The sequence below is a fragment of the Pteronotus mesoamericanus genome, unplaced genomic scaffold, assembly GCF_021234165.1.
Source record: "Pteronotus mesoamericanus isolate MK-2021 breed Mesoamerican mustached bat unplaced genomic scaffold, CSHL_Meso_final contig_27, whole genome shotgun sequence".
Taxonomy (NCBI): Eukaryota; Metazoa; Chordata; class Mammalia; order Chiroptera; family Mormoopidae; genus Pteronotus; species Pteronotus mesoamericanus.
In genome coordinates, this window is record NW_026555115.1 from 27,757,552 (window position 1) to 27,779,729 (window position 22,178).

The 22,178-nt window shown below is 38.0% G+C and overlaps 1 protein-coding gene across 2 annotated transcripts in view; it reads left to right on the plus strand.

The window, feature by feature from the left end:
• The first annotated feature begins 3,248 nt into the window (after positions 1-3,248).
• GPR156 (G protein-coupled receptor 156) overlaps positions 3,249-22,178 on the plus strand; it is a 53,010-nt gene continuing 34,080 nt past the window's right edge. For both annotated transcript variants that reach the window (XM_054574975.1, XM_054574976.1), the window contains exons 1-2: positions 3,249-3,453; positions 3,635-3,771. In XM_054574975.1, the coding sequence (XP_054430950.1) occupies positions 3,358-3,453; positions 3,635-3,771 (233 nt within the window). In that variant the 5' untranslated portion in view covers positions 3,249-3,357. The remainder of the gene's footprint in view (positions 3,454-3,634; positions 3,772-22,178) is intronic.

Below are 22,178 nucleotides of genomic sequence, written 5' to 3' on the forward strand. Positions count from 1 at the left end.
TTTTAGATATCTGAGGTTTCTTCCAGCTCCACCATATCTATTACTTCACTTTCTTTCCCTGGCTGAAGTATCTCTTCCTTGATATGCAATACTTTCCCACCCAAATTCATGTCCATGCTCTCTTAGGAAGTATGTACAACTGTGAACCATCTTCTCCACTGAGGACTTATATGGCAGGTGGTGTTAGGAGAGGCTGAATCCCCATTGCCCTGTGTGCATCTTGCTGTCCCCATGAAAAGCAGTGTACATATGCTCAGAGAATAGAAGTGAATTTACTATTAGTATAAGTGACCCATATTCAGGATGTTTGTAAATCTGCTACCAGAACATAACACAGTGCACTCAAAGGTAATTAAAAATGCATTTTACATTCCTTGCTGTTTATAATTACTCATGTATCTGCTGCCTACATTAGCATAGTTAACAGAGAGCTAATACCTCAGACAATATTGGTGCCAGAAGGAACCTTAGTGAACATCTCGTACAATGCTGTTGGTGGTGGCGGTTTGAATTCATACATTTTTGATGCATTTGCATGTGGTGTTGATTACACAGTTTATCTTTTTTAGTGGGTAACCTGAGGTTGAGTTACTTCAAGTAATGTATCTATTTGCTCATGTCGTATGGAAACCATTTTTCTAATCACTTAACACTTTTTGAAATCATTCAACTCTCTCCTCCCAATGAATGAGCCATTCACTGTTTCACCAGCTCTTGACATGTGAATCTCTGTGAATATGTGCTGACACTGGAGTTGAGTGCCTGCCCAGTATCACGTTATGTAGTTTCTGCAGTGGATATCCATGGACTGAAGGGGGACTTTGCCCTCAAAGTTCCATGCCAGTGAGTTCAGTCTGCTCAAGCAGACCTTGGAAATGTACTCAGAAATTTATACCCTAGGGAATTTATGTTCAGATGGACAGCCCTATTTTATTCACAGACTCTCCCAAGGATGATTTGGGCTTAAGATTGTTAGCCTTCTAGGATCCACAGTATTGACCAGGGTTTCTCAACCTTGGCATGATTGACATTTGAGGCCAGATAATTCTTTGTTCTTTGGACCATCCTGTGAATTGAAGGATGTTTAGCAGCGTCACTGGCCTTTACCTGCTAGATGTCAGTAGTACCCTCCTCTCTTTTTAGTTTTGACAACAACAATGTCTCCAGACATTGCCAGATGTCCTCTGGAGGTGCAAAATCACTCCAGTGAAGAACTATTGGTATAGATGCTCCAGGGAACCCATAGTAGTGAAGCTCTGGGCACTGAACATGAAAAGCCCATCAGACCATTTGGTGACTTATTGGGAGAAGTCAGTCCAGAGTGTCTGCTTCATGTAGGGAGGACATTGACTTCGGAACGTCCTGTGCAGATTTAGAGCCAGTTTCTCCACTTCTCTGCTCTTAAGTTTTCTCACTTGAAAATGAGGGATTGGTGTTGTTTACCTCCCATGATGCTGTTGTAGTGAGAAGACAATGAGGTTTTATATACACACACTGATATATACTTCAATATGATTTAAGGTTACACAAACATGGACTTGATAATTGTTCAAATATAATCTATCAATGTGGTACAGGACTCCCTGTGGCTTATACTATTACTCTTACATAAGAAGGCACAATAGGGAATGTTTAACTTTAAATAAAGAAAAAGAAAAATGGTGTTTTCAGCAATTTCAACTATATTAGGATGCAGATAGTTGTATTTTTATATTTACTTCTTAATTTGGCACTCATTTATCTGACTAAACTGCACAAGAATTTAAATATCTTGACTGGAGATAGTGGCTATTTATACTCTTGGGATTTCATTGTAATGAACCTGGTAAATAATTCAGGACCATATGAGAGGCCAAAGAATGGGCAGCACCTGGTGCTATATTGTTCATGCCTAAGCATGCAGAATCCAAAGATGGCATTCTACACCTGTCACTATTGTTCTGGCTTAAACACAAGTCCTATATTCTGTAGCTACTGAAATAATAATTGATATTTTTTTCCTCTTCCAATTTTTCTCCACAATAAAAGAAAGCTGTGCTAAGCTGTTTCAAAAACACAAAGCAAAAATGGTATCCTCTTATACATTTCCACTGGTAAAATTTCAAGTCTGTTTTCTGCATTAAGCAATAGATTTCTTTAAAGAACTAAGGACCTGTCTACCTTTTGTGTTGGAGCTAATTTGAGCCTTTCTGCATTAATACTTGGTTCTGTAAGGAAGAGCTTCTCTTTTAGATCACAATATCCATATTGCAAGCATCTTTTGGGAGAAAGAATGCCATTCTCTGGCCACTCACCCACTGTGTGGGCATTCCTAGAGTCTTCAGTTTCTCTCCCTACTACCTGAGTAGTCTATCCCACTTCTAGTACTCTAACAGTTTGAAAACAAACAAAAAGCTATTGGCAAAAGGCTTATGTATCCTCCTGTGACCCCAGCTGAATGGGCATAGAAAGTTCCCCCACTCCCTGAGAGAACAAGAGCCAGAGTGGCTAACAGACATTGCAGGCAGACAGAGCAGGACGCCAGAGTCCACCACCTCCCAGGATCAGACGGAGCTTAAGCCACGAGTTGCATGGAAAGACCTTGTAAGGGCAGAGGATTTCTCAGTAGGGAAAAAAGGAAGATGTGCCTCACATGTCTAAACTAAAGTTTTTACAGTGCTGGGCCATAAAAAGGATCTGAAGAGAGACTGTAGGGTTTTATATCTATAAAGCTTTATATCTAATTGTCAGATGTGCTTTGTCATTGTTTTCAAATTATTGCTTATTAAAGAGGTTTAAATGTATTTGTTTAAGTATATATTTAATCTTAAATCTTTGTTATATGTAATAAAGTATATAACTATATATATAATAAAAATGTAACTATATAATTAAAATATATAAAGCATTTGAATCTCTAATAAACCATTTATACATATATGTATATAGGTATATTTGTGTTTTTGTGTGTGTATATATATATAATTTGTATTTATATAATTGGTTAACAGGTTTAATTGCTTTCTTTTCCTTGGGGACCTGTGTGAGAGTGCTTGGAGCAGTGACTGCCATCTGGTGGCAAGCCAAAATCATCACTTTGTGGTCATTAAGATGCCCACTCCTAACACACATAATATGCACAGGCAACAGGGGACCAGAACCTGGAGGGAAGCCGATGAAGGAGCTCAGTGAAATAACCCTCCACTTCCACCTGAATGGGTTGTTCATCCCACGTTTTGAGCGAGGAACCAGCTCCAAAATGGTACCTTTGAAGAAAAGATTTGAGGTGCTCTTACATTTTAGTCAAAGATCTGCTTGTTACCTACCAGCCAGTACCCAAGATTAAAGAAGTGCGCAGCAAGAGGGCCATGTAATGACATGGAGCCTGAAATAAACTGCTCTGAATTGTGTGACAGTTTTCCTGGCCAGGAGCTGGATCGGAGACCCATTCATGATCTCTGCAAGACAACAATTGTAAGTAAGCAGCCATGGGTGTCAGAGCTGCTCAGAAATACATGTTGTTGGGGGCGGGGGAGGAGGAGGAAATGCTTATGAAGGACATGTGCTTCCAGCCTTTGGTGATGATGGGGGCAGGTCACGTTTGATCTACAGAAGAACCTTCATTCCTAACAGCTTCTCTTTCTTCTGTTCTCAGACGTCTTCCCACCACAGCAGTAAGACAATTTCTTCATTATCTCCTGTCCTCTTGGGCATTGTGTGGACTTTTCTCAGCTGTGGACTTCTTTTGATAGTCTTCTTTCTTGGCTTCACAGTTCGCTACAGAAAGAACAGGTAAGCAGGCCCGTGCCTCGTTTCTCATCTCCCACAGCCTGGATTATGAAACCCAGAGTGTTAGTATCATTTTGGCACTATAAGCAGATAGCTGGGATCCGTAATCCATAAAGCTTATCTCCTACTGTGGCATTAAACTATGTAAGAAGTTCCCTGCTAAATGGCCCTGGCCTTATGGTACAGTTCCCTCTTGAAAAGGAGAAAGACCTAGCCCAAGGTTGTGCTACCTACTACAAGTATCCCCTCTCAAAAAGAGAGTGAAGAGTCTCTCCTCATAAAGGAGGGTAAAATCCTTCTAAGAAGATGAGGTATTTATATTAAAAACAGAGCGTATGTAGAGGAATCTTCCAAAGCAACACTAAAGTTTATGGCAGCATAACTGGAATCAGTCTGAGTGGGTTAAGGTTTCTGCACAATAGTGAAGCCCTGCTACCTGGCTGTTCTGCTAGATAATTCCGCCTGGTTGGGAAGTCACTGGCTCATCAGGGTAAGGAGCTATGACTTCTGGGGTTGGCAAAAGAAACAAATGAGGACTCTCTTCTGAAGGGACTTGCAGAATCTTGCCTTCACTGCTATTTGATCCTTCCCTTAGGGACCGTTCCATCTCTTCACTCTAACGCTCTGCACCCTCATCCTGCCCCGCTATCCCAGGTTGCCTCCAGCCCTCTTTCCCTGCCCTACAGCTGTTTTTTTCTGGATAGAGCCCACATCAGATTTCAACAAATCCCTCAGAGAAGCCAAGCTTGTCTGGCCCCACTCCAGCCTTACACTTGGTAGTGATCAAGTGTATCGTGCTCCATTACCTGGTTTTGGCATTCAGACAAGGATCAGTCTGTTGAATTTGTCTAGCAGGCATTTTGGGGTGCCATTGGCCATTTGAAGCATGGAGGACACGAAATTTTTAAGCATCAGAGACTTGATCTGCTGGGTCAACTTCTACATGGCAGTGAAATGTTGCACACTGTCCTGAGTATACTCCTAAACATGCACCAGCCACTTTCATTCTCTTCCTCAGTTACACTTAAACACACTCTAATCGCAAGGCTCCGTAATATTCTCACTACCTAACAGTCTTCTCCAGATCTTCCCATGACTAGTTACTTCTCATTGTATAGGTGTTAGCTCAAATGTCACCTCTTCAGAGAAGCCTTCCCTGATGATCTTAACCTAATGTAGCCTCTACCCCATGGCCACCTGGCCACCACATCTCATTCCATTCCCCACCACTGTTTTATTTTCTTCATAGCAAGCATAACTCCCTGATATTACCATATTTATTGATTTACCTTTTTATTATCTGTATCCCCCACCAAATTGTGAAGACTGTGAACACAGGGACCTTGTCTGTCTTGTTCACCACTGTTTCCAACATATAGAACAGACTGTGGAATATAATAGGTACTTAGTAAAGATATTTTCAGGGATCCTAGGAGGAAGGAGATTTTAATCCTTTGGTGGCTGCTTCCAAGAAAATGACTAGAGCTCTGGCTGGTGTAACTTATTTGGTTGGAGCATCATCCCATAAACTGAAAGGCTGCGGGTTTAATCCCTGGTTTGGGCACATGCCTAGGTTGTAGGTTTGATCCCCAATTGGGACGCATATAGAGACAACCAATCAATGTTTCTCTCTCTTTCTCTCCCTCTCATGCCCTTTCTCTCTAAAAGCAATGAAAAAATGTCCTCAGGTGAGAATAAAAAAATTAAAAAGGAAAATGACTAGGAAAATCACACATTTCAAGCTCAAAGAACTATGGAGTCATCTTTTTAGCTGCAACACACTTCTAAATGCAAATTAATTCCTGATTGGCAAATAAGAAAATAATATTATTGGTTCATATGTAATTTTTTCCCCAGAAAAATCAATGGTTTAAAGAATTCAAGCACAAGCTTTCTTATAGTTGAGAAAGGAAGCCTTAAGCTAAGAATACAATGGCACTGCCTTCCATTACAACGAATAGCAGCTGATTTAATGGCTTCAAAAACCGGTGTCCTTCCTACAACATGAAGCTGTCTGGTGAAGCCATAGGAATAGATTAAGAAGCAGAAAAGATATTTCCCTTGTGCTTTAAAATAATTGATTGTTAAAGAAAGCACAGATCCAGAGCAGATTTTGATGGTAATATTATTTATAGGAGGGAAATGCCCTTGAGGACCTACATCTTGCAGATTTAAGACTATAAAAATCAGCTATGATCCTGGGTACAAATGATAGTGAACATTTACCAGGTGCTAGTATTTTAATGGGGATAGTTATTATGTTTATTAGTATTCTGATTACAAAGTTAAATATGTTTCAATTTTATGGCCCATGATATTTTTCCCAAAACACATTATTTTTATACATAATTTTGTACAGTGCAAGATTTTAAAATCACTTGTATATCCTGTTAAAATAGGAACACTTGTAAATAGTGTTGTAGTAGAACAACTATATTTGCTGTCTGTCTTGCTTGTTGTGGAAGCATGGCTTGGCATGAAGAATAAAATATTAAGAAGCACTATGAATGAAAACATATTTTGCAATTACGTAGTTTGCAAGCCCAGATAAGGAAAGATAAGATAACCCACTTTCAAAAGTGCTTTCTTAAATGATAAAATTTGTTCAAAGGTACAGAATCAGAGTTAGATGCTTCATTTCATTCCAGTTCTGTGGTCTCTGACACATTTGTGCCAGAGGAAAGAAAAACATTTTAATAAAACTAAGTGATATAATAATATTCAAGTTCAGTTGCATATATTACATTTTTGATAACATTTTAAAATGTAGTCTTAAGAGAAAATCAGTAAAGATATAGAAGACTTGAATAGCCCTGTCAACCAACTTAACCTAATGGATATCTACCTAACCCTTCACCCAACACCTGTAGCATACACATTCTTTCAAGTATACATGGAATATTTACCAAGGTAGCTCATATTCTGGGACATAGAAGAATTCTCATTAAATTTAAAAGGATTCACATCATACAGAGTAAGTTTTCTGATCACAATGGAATTAAATTAGAAATCCATAACAGAAAAATCTCTGGAAAATACTGAAATATCTGGAAGCTAGATAGAACACTTTAAAATAACTCATGGTCAAGGAATAAAACAAAAGAGAAACAAGAGAGAAATCAAAAGAGAAACAAGAGAGAAATCAAAAGAGAAATAAAGTATTTTCAACTGAATGAAAGTGAAAATACAACATATCAAAATTTGTTGGATGCCATTAAAGCAGTGCTTGGTGGTGGAGGTTTGGGGTGGGGTGTGGACTATAACACTAAACTCTGTATTAGAAAAGAAGAAAGATCTGCTTTACAAAACAGAAAAAAGAAAAAAAAGAAAAGAATAAAAGGCAAATGGTCTCCAAAGTAAGCAGAAGAAAGAAAGAAATAAAGATCAGAGAAGTTGGTAAAATAGAAAACAGAAAAAAAAAAAGCAGTGAAACCAGAGCTCTTTATGAAGATTGATAAAATTGACCAACTGCTAGCTCAAGTGATCAAGAAAAAAAGGAGGGAAGATATAATTACCCAAATGAGAAAGGGAGAAGTGACCTCACCTCAGATTCTACAAGTATTAAAGGATGATAAGGTAATGTTAAGAACAACTATGATAGGCAGTCTACAAGATGTTCTTTAATCATTTCTACCTTTTGATATTTACACTTTTGTGAAATCCTCTCTCCTTGAGTATAGGCTGAACTTATTGACTTGCTTATAAATAAGATGTCACTTTTGGGACAAAGTTACAAAGATTATGGCTTTCTTCTTGGATCCATCTCACTCTTTCAGTCACTTACTCTGAGGGAAGACACCTGCCATGTTGTGAGCTGCCCTTTGTAGAGGCCGACATGGCACAGAACTGATGTTTCCAGACTGCAGGCAGCAAGGACCTGAGGTTTACTAACAGCCACGTCAGTGAGCTGGAAAATAGATCTGAAGCCTGTTAACAGCCATGTGAATGAGCTTAGAAGCAATTTCCCCCCAGTGAAGCCTGGAAGGACAGCAGCCATAGCTGACCTGTTCAGTGCATTCTTATGAGAGACCCCGCTCCAGAGGCACCCAGCTAATCTGTGCCTGTATTGTTGCAGTTTTGTTCAAACCCTTCTATGACACTGAAAATAATGGCGCATTTCCTAATTCACTCTATGCAGACAGCATTGCCCTGACATGAAAACCCAATAACAACAACAAAAACCCTTGTAAGCCAATATGCCTCATGATCTCTTGGATCATGAACATAGATCCAAAATTCTGAGCAAAATTTTAATAAATTGAGTCCATCCAAATATCAAAAAGATGCATCATGACAAAGGAACGCAAGACTGGTTTAACATTCAAAGATCAATCAATATAATTCACCATATTTACCAACTTTAAAAAAATCATGTGATCATCTTAATAGAGAAAAAGCAAATGACTTGATTCAGCATCCATTCCTGATAAAGTATCAACAAACTAGAAATAGAACTACTTCAACCTAACAAAATTGCATCTATGAAAAACCTGTAGCTAACACCATTTTTAATGGTATAAGACTGATTACTTTCCATCAAGATCAGAAAGAAGATAAGATGTCTGCTCTCACCATTTTTATTTGACATTGGAGATTATAACCAGTGCAATAAGATAAAAAAGAGAAGCAGAAGGCACCTTGTTTAGAAAGGAAAAAATTAAAATGACTTTACCCTCAGGTAACTTGATTGTCTACGTAGAAAATCCAGTGTAATCTATTTCTTTTAAAACTGTGAGAACTAATAAACAAGTTTATCAAGGTTGCGGGATACAAGATCAATGTACAAAACTCAACCATTGAAAAGTAAAATTAAAAGCAGCATTACTTATAATAGCAACAAAAATATGAATTATTTAGGGATAACTAACCAGCAATATAAAATACTTGTACACTGAAAACTATAAAAATTGTTAACCTAACAAACAATATGAATATCTGTATACTGAAAACTATGAAACATTGCTAAAGGAAATTAAACAAATTATTAATGAATGGAGAGATATTGTGTTCATGGGTAGGAAGACTCAGTATTGTTAATTCTCAACTAATTGATGTATGGACTAAACCCAATCACAGTCACAATCCCAGCTGGTGCTTTTTAAAATAAATTGGCAAGCTGTTTCTAAAATTCATATGGAAATATGAAGGGCCTAGAATAGCCAGGAGGACTTTAAAACAGAATAAATTTGGAGTACTAGAACCACCTGATTTTTAATCTGTAGACAGTTTGGTGTAGAGATAGACCTATATAGCAATGAAACATAATAAAAGATTGTGTGTGTGTGTGTGTGTGTGTGTGTGTATCTGAAACGTTGGTTCAAAGGCCATTCAGTGGAGAAGGGACAGTAGTCTTTGCAACAATGGTGCTGGGACAATTGGATATTCACATGAAAAATGAACTTTCATCTACATCTTGTACCATATTCTGAAATTAACTCAAAATGGATCATAGACCTAACTGTAAAACCTAAAAGTAAAATTCCTCAAAGAAAATGTAGGAGGAAAATGTTGTGACCTTGGAATAAGCAAAGATTTCTTAGATACAGTACTAAAAGCACAAACCATAAAAGAAAACATTGGTAAATCAGACATAAAATTAAAAACCTCTTCTAAAAAGAATCTTTAAAAAAAATTTTTTAAATTTATTTTTAGAGAGGGGAAGGGAGGGAGAAAGACAGGAAAAGAAACATCAACTTGTGGTTGCCTCTCATACGCCCCCTACTGGGGACCTGGCCTGCAACCCAGCATGTGCCCTGACTGGGAATCGAACCACCAATCCTTTGGTTCACAGGCCAGCACTCAATCCACCAAGCCACACCAGCCAGGGCCTCTTTTAAAGAGAATCTTAAGAAAATAAAAAGAAAAAAACTACAGAGTAGGAGAAAATATATATAAATTATGTACTTGATAGAAAACATATCCAGAATATATAAACCACAGTAATAACTGAATAATAAGAAAACACAATAAAACAATGAGTGAGAGATTTGAACAGACACTTCACCAAAGAAGATATATGAGTGGCAAATAAGCATATGAAAAGAGATTCAATAGCATTAGTCACTAGGGAAATGCAAATTAAAACCAATTACCTGTATACATCCTGACCAGTGTGGCTCAGTTGATTGGGTGTTGTTTGCAAAGTGAAAAGGTCACTGGTTCAATTCCTGGTCAGGGCACATGGCTGGGTTGCAGGTTCAGGCCCCAGTCAGGGTGCGTATGAGAAGTAACCGATTGATGTTTCTCTTTCACATCAATGTTTCTCTCCCTCTCTCTTTCTCTGCACCCCTCTCCTTTCTCTATAAATAAATAAATAAATAAATAAATAAATAAATAAAACAAATTAACTACCACTATACACCTATTAGAATGGCTAAAATTTTTAAAGACTGACTGAATCAAGTGTTGGCATACAGTACTGGTGGAAATGCAATATGGTACAACCACTTTGGAAAACAGTCTGTCAGTTTCTTTAAAAATTCAACACACACACCTATCACATGATCTATTATTCTTCTCATAGGTTTTTATCCAAGCAAAATAAAACTGTATGTCTGTACAATGATTTGTACACCAATGTTCATAAGAATTTTAATTTAATAGCCCATAACTGGAAATAGCACAAATACCCATCAACAGGTGAATGGATAAACAAATCATGGTATATCCATGGACTAGAATACTACTCATCATTAAAAAGAATGAATTATTGATACTTAGAACAGCATGGATGAATCTCAAAATAATTATGCTCAGTGGAAGAAGCCAGAAAAAAAGATTATATAATGTACAATTCCAGTTATACAAAATTCTAGAAAATTAAGCAAATCTATTGTTAACTAAACTGTAGTGATAGAAAGCAGATCAGTGGTTGGCTGCAGGTACATGGGGTGGGGGACACAGAGGGAAAGGAAGGAGGGATTATAAAAGGACTTGTGGAAACTATGGGGGGGGTGATAGATATGTTCATTACCTTGATTGTGGTATTTCACAAGTGTATACATTTATCAAAATTTGTCAAACCATGACTTTAACTACGTACATTTTGTTGTATGTCAGTTATACCCAATAAAGCTATTTGGAAATGTAGCCTATACACATTCTTGTCTTTCTGAGAAGGTTCTCATGAGGAAACAAAATACACCGTATCTGGTATCCTTCTCCAAAGGGTCCTACTAGGTGACCTAAAACCCATCTGATAACTTTGCTAGTTATTAAGGTCTAATATAATAATGAATTCTTTTTTCTATAACCTTCATGCAGTTTAATAAGAACCATAATGACTTAACTCTTGGAATGAAGCAGACATTTTAGGCCCAAAGGATTGCTTTTCTGGTGCCTCCTCTGAAATGTGTAAAATAAGGGTAATGTCAAAAGTTCTCCATGCAGCTAAACTCATTCAGGTGAAGCACTGTCTTTTATTCTGAGAGCTTACCCACTATCACTTGCGATAATGATTATAAATGGTTGTTGTTATTTACATATTGTTATTTCTCAAAGTTAAAGGTGACATTCTCACAGTAATGCCCAGTATCTGGGATTTCACTGCCTGAGAAATCCAGAAATTTGAGTAATAAGAGTTGTATAGGATGTGAGCTTTTGCACTGCAAGCAATTTAACAGGTTAACCTATTACCATTTTTTTGGACGCTAGAAAAAGACATGAGACTCTTGGGTCAGAGACAAAGTACTTCATCACTCAGGGCAAAAGCAGTAGTCAGAGCTTCATGGTGGGTTTTTGCCAGCACCTAGGCTCCCCAGCTCCATGCAGATAACGGAGGGCCCAGTGGATGATGCTTGTGCACACGGTGGGCTGCCGTTAAAGACAGGAACCGGAACCTGGGGAATTCGTCATTTTTAAAGCATTTTTTAAAAAAATAACTTATTTATTTTTAGAAAGGGGAAGGGAGAAAGAGAGGGAAAGAAACATCAATGTGTGGTTGCCTCTGGTGCACCCCCTACTGGGGATCTGGCCTGCAACCCAGGCATGTGCCCTGACTAGGAATCCAACCAGCAACCTTTGGTTTGCAGGCTGCCACTCAATCCACTGAACCACACCAACCAGGGTAATTTTGTCATTTTTATAATGAGTTTTAGCAAGCCTGTTTTTTGTCTGGGGGGAGATGTTACCTCATCTCCCAAGGTTTCTCACTGCAAACACAACCCTGAAAAATGGCCTGAGTAAAGAGCAGTCAGGGCCTTGCCTCTTGGTGTACCAGCGAGAACGTGCAGAGCTGCTCAGGGTACATGGCAGAGTGCCTCTCCCAACCCTGGAAACTGTGCACAAAGCCACCTGCCACCTCGGCCTGCACCCTGGGCTGGAGTGGCAGCCAGAGGACCAGGTGCTGGTACATGGCTGAAATGTGTCCATCCCTGTGGCCTCCTCCCCCTAGCACAATTTCCTAGATAGGTTGTTATGCAGGTCTTCTGGCAGCAAATATCAGAGTTCCCTGGCTCACTTCCTGTACCATGCTGTATTTGTTCTCTCTGCCTTCAGAAAATCCAACACGCTTGTGTGAGTCCTGGTTCTCAGGCATGTTATTGTTGTACCTTTATGAGAATCTTCCTGACTCCCCAGGTTTAATGTTATTTTCTATTATAATAAAAGGCCCCAAGATCTCAACACTTTTGAAAAGGATTAGACTCATCCTCATCTTTTCTTTGTTTTTCCATTCCTTAAAGTCTTTGTGTTATCACCTGAGTGAGGTTTATCAATATAAACCGTAAATATTTCCTGAGCTAAACACCTACTGTGCTCCGGAGGCTGTGTAAAATGTGTTTTTAAGGGTTCCTTAGAACTTCAAATGTATTACCTGGGTAGAAAAACATAAGCAAGTCCAAAAAGTACATTCTGTTTTTTAAAAATAGTTTTTCAAAAACTAATTCCTTACTGCAGGGGTAGTAGCTGTGCCTCTTCCATATTAATTGTTTCAGGTCCGTTCACCTTATGGTTTGAGTAATTGGAGCTGAAGGGAAGGTAACGGGGAAGAAAGGAAAACAGTACTGATCTTGTTAGCTCCAAGAAAGTTTGCACTCATATTGTGCCATACAAGGATTTATGGGATCTTCTGTATAATTTTTGGTTTGATGGTTATTGCCAATTTCCTGTGACAAATCCATGTATCTCTTACTGGTTCTGTTTCTCTGCCTGAACCCTAACTAATACACTAGGAAAAGAGATGAAGAATCTCTATATCAAAAATCATAAAACACTTTTGAGAGAAGTTAAAGAAGTTCTAAAAAATTAAATGATATATTTATAGATTAGAAGACTCAATATTTTAAAGACATATTTTCTCCCCAGATTGATGTATGGGTTAAATGTAATCACAGTAAAAGTTCTAACAATTTTTTTTTCTGGTGAACTCAACAAGCTGATTCTCAAATGTATATGGAAATTCAAAGGGCCAAAAATAGCCTGGAAAAACTGGAGAAGGTGAGGGGATTTTCCTCTTTTGGATTTTATGATTTATTATAAAGCTAGTAATTAAGACATGCTAAGTATGCTGTTGGGCAAGGGATAGATAAATAGACTAATGGAACAGAATGTAGAGAATCAACATACATTCAAGAACATGAGCAGCCTTTTTTTGGCTTCAGACCCCAGGCTGTTAACTGATTAACCTCTCTTGTCCCTTTCTCTCATCCTCCCACCTGCTGTAATTTAACTTGGGGCATCTCAGAATTTTTCTCTTGTCAGACATATAACAACAAATAGCTTAAATTTTTAAAGATAATGTTAAGATACAGATGCAAAGCTATGAAACTTTCATCTACTCATAGTGAGAGTACAAATTGTTATAGCACTCTGAAAAAATAATTTGGCATATCTTCAAAAATAACACATATCCAGCAAATGCATTCCTAAATTATATTCAGGAGAAGTGTATGCACATTTATACCCTGAGTTTTATAAGACTACCCACGGTAGCATTATTTGTAATGCTACCTCAAATGCCCTCTAGTAGAAGAAGGAATAAATAAGCTATGGTGTAGTCTTACGGTGAAATACTATATAGCAAAGAAAACAAACAAGTTACACTTACATCCAGAAACAGGAAAGAAGCTCACAAAAGTCAAATTTAAAAAGTCAGCCACCAAAGAGCATCTACTATATGATTCCCCTTATATAAAGTTACAACCAGGCATAACTAAAGTATTGTGTCAAAAGTCAAGGTAGTGATTTACCTTTGGGGAGGAAGGACAGGAGGGTTATATTATAAGTGAGGATTTTGAGGTATAATGTTTTCTTTCTTGACTCAGGTGATAGTTACATAGGTATCTTCTTTATGATAATTCACCAAGCTAAATATTTATAATTTATGCACTTAAAAATACTTTTTGTAGCCCAAGATTATTATTATTTTAAGTCAACCTATCAAGGACCTACAATTATAGGAGTCATGAAAAGGAAATGGCAATGTCTTCAGGGGACTGTTGAACATGAGGACAGAGCCAACTTCCAAATACCTTCCTTACATAATAATATCGAATGTCCACATGTGTTCGACTGTTTCACACTAATACATTTTCTTACTTTGGTCAAATTATTGCATCAAGATTTATTCTTAAATATCCTGTTCCCTTTGCCTTCATAAATGTGGCCGAGCATCAGAATTTTACTTAATTTGGATGCTAACAAGATTAAATAGTAATCTGACATTAATCAGTTGGTTTTTTTTTAATCATATTCTGTGCCTTATTTCATCTCCCACTAAAGAGCTTGCTTATGGGGAGGGGGGTGTCAGAGAATAAAACACGTCTCAGGCATTTTGAATTTTGCTGTTATCAATCATAAAAGATACTATTCTCATTCTCTCTCTCTCTCTCTCTCTGTATCTGTGTGTGTTCTGTGTGTGTGTGTGTGTGTGTGTGTGTGTGAGAGAGAGAGAGAGAGAGAAGGAGGTGGTGATCAGGATGCTAATCTATGCACAGTGACCTTTGTTTCTATCTCACTGAGCAGATGTAGGAATTAATCATTGTCACTCCTGGATGCTGTGGCTGCAGCTGTCTCCCACTGCCTTTCTGTCCCTGATAGATTTATTCATGCATTTGTTTGCTGGAAAACATGCCTCAGCACAGAAAAATTGGCAAGTTAGAGAAGCTTCTCTGTGAATATAATTTTTTAGAATCATATTTTTCCTGAACATCTGTACTATATATTTTGAACTCTTAAAAGAAGGAAAAAAGAGAAAAGGAAAACAAGTTGGTAATGTTTACGTAACATCTGAACCATTAATTCCCATTCTGAGAAATTTCACATTGGACCAGTGTCCTGGATTGCAAAGAGCTGACTGTCTTCTAACCTCTGTACCCTTCTTCTTTTCGTAACTGCACCCCCTGAACTTCCAATTATCAGTTTAGTCCCAGTTCCAGAATCTGGGCATACTTGAGTTCTAGGCACAAGAAAATAAGTGTTCTAAACTAGAACTAAATTCATTTTATAGCAGACCCCACTGAACCTTCAGACTGTAACTAACACTTTCTGAACCCCAAGCATCCCCAGTATGTAGATATCTCTGCCGCCCCACCAAATCCAACCCCTGGTGATACCAGTACCAGCCTGGATAAAAATCAAAGCCACACCCTTTTGGATGTTGGGAGTCAGCTCCAAAATCCAGTATAAATTTTCTGGGCCTGGTTTATCTATTTTCATTTTCCTCCCTCCTTCTATCAGGTCAGTATGCCCTGAGGCAGAGGCTAGAGGGCATTCAGAGCCAGAGCCTATTCAGAGTCTGTTCATTCCTTCTGGTGGCCCACTGCCTGCCGGAGTCCTAAACCTTTGCTGTAGATGGTATTTACGCTAGCCCAGGCCTTTCTGGTACCACCTCTCACTCACTGGGACCTCTGCTCATTTTCTGTACTCCCTGACCCTGCTTGATTTTCACAGTTTACTCCTTAGTTGAGTCTTCTCTTTTCTTCAGAATGATCTCCTAGTTTTAAACATTCTTGCATATTCAATCCCTGGTTACCACTGCTTGTCCTTACTTTCATGCTCCCAAAATCTGGTTTATGTGTCTTAATCTTATGAATCTTCCTAGACTCCTGAATTCAAATTCTTCTGGTCTAACCTCGTCAGCCACCATTTGAACCCCCAACTCTGATAGTCTCTATGTTTCTGATAGTTTTACCAACCCCCTCATTAGGAAAAGACAGGTTAATCTTCCTATGTCAACCATGGTGACTGGGCCTCGCTCCCAAAAAGAGAAGCAAGCAAACCAACTGCCCATTTGAGCAATGAATGGATAAATAAAAGGTATTAGACATTCAATGGAATATTATTCAGTCTTAAAAAGAAAGGAGATCCTGACACATCTGCAGCATGGATGAACCTTGAGGATATTATGTTAAATGAAATAAGCCACACACAAAAAGACAAATGCTGTATGAATCCACTAATATGAAGTATCTATCATAGAAACTCAAGGAGATAGAAACTAGAAGGGTGGTTGCCAGGGGCTGGCAGGGAGAGAGGAATGGGGAATTATCGTTTAATGGGTACAGAGTTTCAGTTAATGTTCAGTTAATTGTTCTTTAATTAGTTTCAATTTTGCAGGATGAAAAAGTTTTGGAGATTGTTTGAACAATATGAATATAATTAACATGACTGAACTATACACTTAAAAATGTTTAAGAAGGTGCCCTGGCCAGTGTGGATCCAGGTTGTGGGTTTGATCCCAGGTCAGGGCACACACAAGAAGGCAACCTATTGCTGTTTCTCTCTCACAGTGGTATTTCTCTCTCTCTCTCCCTCTCTCCCCCCACCACCCCTTTCCACCCTCTCTAAAAATAATGAGAAAAAAATGTCCTCGGGTGATGATTTAAAAAAATTAAAAATGGTTATGATGGTAATTTTATGTTATTTTTATATGTAATTTAATTGTATCTTACCACAATTTTAAAACTTTTTAAATATTTTAAAGAGAGAGCAACAAAAACCCTTATTAGTAGGTAACTCATTTTGGTCAAATAATCTATCATGGGGCCATTTTGTTAAAACTATATTTTATTGCCTACACAGTCTCGTAGGATATAATGTTCATCCTCAAATTACTACCTGATTTATGAAGTTGTTACTTTATTTTTCATGTCCCAAATTTGCACATCTGAACTTTTAAGTGTCTTTCAGGTATTCCAGAATTTCATTCTACCATACTCAAAATCTCCTAGTGACTTAATCGGTTTCTCTCACATCCCCATTGACCTTCCCCTTTCCAGGTGCAGTGTATAATAGCCTGTCCTCATTCATTAGAGACCCTGACATTCTAGTTCTCCTTCTCTAGAACTGATTTTCCTTCTGTGACCAAAGCCAGATGTTTTATTGTAGCATACTATGAGACTTTACCTTGAACTTTAGAGTCTCAGAAGAAAAGAAAGGAGGTGGCCTAGTTTTGTGTGAGACCTACAACAAACAGAAGTAAAATAGAAATGTTATTGGCAAAAGGAGCCTTTCTTAAATCTCCACGGGTAAACATTTCTCAGACATATCAGATAACAATAGGAATATACTTACTTTTTTTTCTTTTGAGATACAGTTCATGTACCATGAAATTTACCTGTTTAAAGTGTACAGTTCAATAGTTTTTAATATATTTAATATAGTAGTTTTTAATAAGTTGGGCAATCATCACCACTGTCTAATTCCAGATAGCTTTTGTTACCCCAAAAAGAACCCTCATACCCATTTGCAGTTTCTCCGCATTCCTCCCCCGACTCAGCCTCTGGCAGCTACTACCCTGCTTGCTGTCTTTGCCTAATCTGGTCAATACACATAAATGGAATCATAAAACATGTGGCCCTTTGTGTCTGGTTTCTTTCACTTAACACAATGTTAGCATAATGATTACAGGGTTCATCCATGTTGTAGGAGAAAGCATTACTTCATTTCTTTTTATTGATGAAAAATGTTCTGCTGTATGCATATTCCACATTTTCTTTTTCCATTCATCAGTTGATAGGTATTTGGTTGTTTCCACTTTTTGGCTATTAAAAATAATATTCTGCTATAAACATTCATGTACAAGTTTTTGTGAGGTCATGTGTCTTTTGTTTTTTGTTTTTGTTTTTTGTCTTGGGTGTGTACCTAGGAGTGGAATTGCTAGGTCATATGCTGGATCCGTATTTTCATAAGTGCCCATCTGTTTCCTAAAGTGCCTGTACCTTTTTACAATCTCATCTGCAGTGTATGGGAGTTCCAATTTCTCTACATCATTGCTACCACTTGTTATCTTCTTTATTTGTACTTTAGCCAACAAAGTGGTTTTATAGTTTTGATTTTACTCAAATCATTGTGATTTTGATTTACAGTTTCCTGGTGGCTAATAATGTTGAGCATCTTTTCATGAACATATTGGCCACTTGTATATCTTCTCTGGAGAAATGTCTATTCAAATCCTTCACAGTTGTTTAAAGTAGATTATGTGTCTTAGAAATATACTTAAACCAGTGGCTTCTCAAATTTGGTTCATACTAGAATCATTAGGGAGATTTTTAAAACGTTGATACCCAGGCTTCACTCTAAACCAGTTAATTTAGAATTCCTGGGGCTAGTACACTACCAGCATTTTTTTTTTTAAACCCTGCAGGTGATTCCAATGTTTGAGAAAAGTGCTATAGACTAGATGACCAAACTGATGATATCAATATAGAAACATTAAAGATTTAGAAACTTAGAAATCATGCCAGGTGTTAAAAGTTAATCTAAGTGTGAATTGTAAAAAACCAAATCAGTTCAAGAGGTAGACGTGAACTTTTTAATAAGAACATTTTAATAGGATGAACTTCTTCATAGCAGGAAGTTTCAAACCACCTACCGTTAGAGAAAATGGCCTGGCTGTGGTTCTTACTTAGTGACTAAGAGATGGTCTTAGTAACTGTGGGTGAGGCAATAAATGTGAGTAATCATGACACTATTGAATCCATAAGCCCAGAAAATTTATCTCAATTATTCAGTGTTCAAAAGAAAACTGACAAAATGTGAATATTAACAAGGAAAAAATTGAAAGTTTGGCTTTTGAAAGTCATAGGAAGATTGGGGACATAGTGGAGGGAAAAAGACATCTCTCAAAGAATATAAAAAGCATCCCAGAGGAAAGCAGAGAGCCCACGGAATTTGTCAGGTTAGGTACAAAATAGGAAAAAGGACTTCAAGAAGTACCTTGGAGGAGAGTTCAAAACACATAAAGGGATTCTTTCTTTCTTTCTTTCTTTCTTTCTTTCTTTCTTTCTTTCTTTCTTTCTTTCTTTCTTTCTTTTTCTTTTTTTCTTTCTATTATTATTTTTTATTTTTAAAATTTTTAAAAATTTTTAAACCACATTTATTCTATTACAGTTGTCTCAATTTTTCCCCCTTTACTGACCTCCATCCCCCACTCCCAGTCAATGCCCACTCTGTTGTCCATGTCCATGGGTCATTCATACATGTTCTTTGTCTAGTCCCCTCCCATTCTTTCCACCATTGTCCTCTTTCCCCATCCCCTCTGGTCACTTTCACTCTGCTCCATGTTTCCATTCCTGTGGTTTATTTTGTTCATTAGTTTATTTTGTTGAATAGAGTCCAATTATAGGTGAGATCATATGGTAATTGTCTTTCATCAGCTGGCTTATTTCACTTAGCTTAATATTCTTCAGTTCCTTCCATGTTGTTGCAAAAGGTAGGAGTTCCATCTCTTTCTTTCTTTCTTTCTTTTCTTTCTTTCTTTCATGCAGATTTTATTTATTTTTTTAAATGTCAAAGTTAATTACAAAATCCTAAAAAATTTAAAACCATTATAAAGTCTCAGCAATAAACCAACATGACACCAGCACAGAAACAATCAAGTAGATCAATGATATAATGAGCATTCTAGAGACAAACGTATATATCTGTCTAACAATGTAATATATGATTCAATTGATATTTCAAATCAATGGGGAAAATAAGGCTTATTCAACAAATAAGGTGCATAGACCACTATTACTTGAAATAAAACAAATATAGAGCCCTATTTCACACATTATACAGGAAATATTCAGGTGACTTAAAAATCAATATGTAGAATCTAAGGAGTTTTAGGAGAAAACACAAACTAATATTTTTCTTACTGTGAAGCAAAATATTCAATCCCAGAAGCTATAAAGTAAAATATTGACAATATGACTATATTAAACATTTAAGACTCTACAGTAATATACATATAAAAAAGTTAATGGACAAGTAATAGAATAGGAAAGTATTTGCAACACATGTAAAAAGAGGTTAATGGTTTGTTTTTGGTTTTTTTTTAGGGAAAAAATTCTACAAACATTTAATCAAAAAATGGACATAGAGTGCCAATAGTCAGTTAAAGTTTTTTAAAAATAATAGAAATAGGCAAGAAATGTACAAAAACAGGTTTAGTTTCAACAAATAGTTAAGTAACATTAAAATAACACATCATTCACAGTCAGATTAATACATAATAAAAAATATTGGTAATATCAAGTATTGGCAACTGTGAAAGGAACTGGATATTCATAGACTCTTTTTCTTCATCTTAAAGCAGTCCCTTTAGCATATTTTGCCTTGCTGGTTTGGTGGAGGTGTATTCTTTTAGCCTTCTTTTGTCTGGGAAACTCCTTATTTAGCCTTCCATTTTAATTGAGAATCTTGCTTGGTAGAGCAGTCTTGGTTGCAGGCCTTTGCTTTTCATGACTTGGAATATTTCTTGCCATTCCCTTCTGGCTTGCAGTGTTTCTGTTGAAAAATCAGTTGCTAGCTGTATTGGGGCTCCCCTCTATGCTACGACCTCTTTCTCCCTTGCTTGCTTTAGGATTCTCTGTTTGTCTTTGATATTTGCCATTTTAATGATGATGTGTCTTGGAGTGGGCCTCACTGGGTTCCTCTTGAATGGGACCCTCTGTGCTTCCTGGACTTATGTGACTTTTTCCTCTCCTCAAATTAGGGAAGTTTTCCATCATTACTTTTTCAAACAGGTTCTCTATCCTTTCTTCATCCTCTTCTCCTTATGGTATCCCTATTATATGGATATTATTACATTTCAGTTTTTCCTGCATTTCCCTAAGTGCCTCTTTGTGCTTTTTGAGTCTTTTTTCATTTTCTTGCTTTTTCTGGGAGCTTTTTTCTACCTTGTCCTCCAGCTCACTGATTCGATCCTCAGCTCCATCTAGCCTGCTTTTGATTCCTTCTACTGTGTTCTTCAATTAAGAAATTGTATCCTTCATGTCCTCTTGTCTCTTATTGATAGTTTCTGTGTCCTTTTTCATGGTGATATAGTTTGCAGTAAGTTCCTTGTAGTTTCCCTGTAGCTTTTTTTGTAATTCTCTCTGAGCTCCCTGAGCTCATTGAGTTTCCTGAGAAACATTGTTTGGAACTCAATATATGATTATTTACTTGCCTCTATTTCATTTAGTTCTCTTTCCAGGGATTCCTCCTTTCCCTTCGAGTGGGGGGTATTTCTTTGTCTTACTGATATTTGTGAGACTCTTATTTTTGCTTCTGCTTCTTAAGTTGATCTGTCTTGATTTCCTGACTTTGTGGTGTGAACTTCTATGGTAGGAGACCGCTGTTTTTACTTTTTGGATCTGCTTCTGATGATGTCAGGTGTTGTCCCTGTCTTACCTTAGGCAGTCTGTTCGAGACTTCCAGGGATCTATTGTTTTTGGCTGTCTCCTTCAGCTGTTAATCTATTCACTCTACACTCAGCAGGCCACCTTAGACAGCTCAGGGAGGGGCGGAGTCCCTCCTGGGGGCAGGATTATTGGGTCCTCTCACACTGCTACTGTAGAGGGAGGAGTCAGCACTGGGATCCCACTGGCTACTCTTTCCATTTTCTCCCCAAAGCCTCCATCCACAGTCTCTCCTCCAGTTCCTCTAGACCTCTCTGTGCCCCCTTTAGCCAGGGACCTACTATCTGTGGTTTCCACACTGCACTCAGCAGGTGGTCTTAGACAGCACAGGGTGGGGTAGAATCCCACCTGTGGGCGGGGCTATTGGGTCCTCTGATGCGGCTGCCTCTCAGGGGGAGTGGTCTCTGCCCGAGCAAGATGGCTGCTGCCGCATGAGGGATGAGTCAGCACCAATATCCCACCAGACACTCTCTCAGTTCTCTCCCCAAAGCCTCCCTCCCCAGTCTCTCCCCAGGTGTCTCCAGCCCACTCCACCCCCAACTCCCCTGGAGACCAGGGCACGTGGCTGCAAATAAAAATGTATGTGTTGGCTCTTTAAATGGTTCTTTGCATCTCCAGCCACCTGTCTCTGGCAGAGAGCAACCCTGCCACTTTTCACAGCTGGCTGTTTTCTGTGTACTTTTTGGGCTCTGGTGCTGTAGGCTACAGATCCCTGCTTATGGTTTAGACCCCACTCTTCTCAGGGAGATCCAACTGGCCATTTCGATATCCTTCTGGTGCTGCCATCTGTGGGCACCCCGCCCA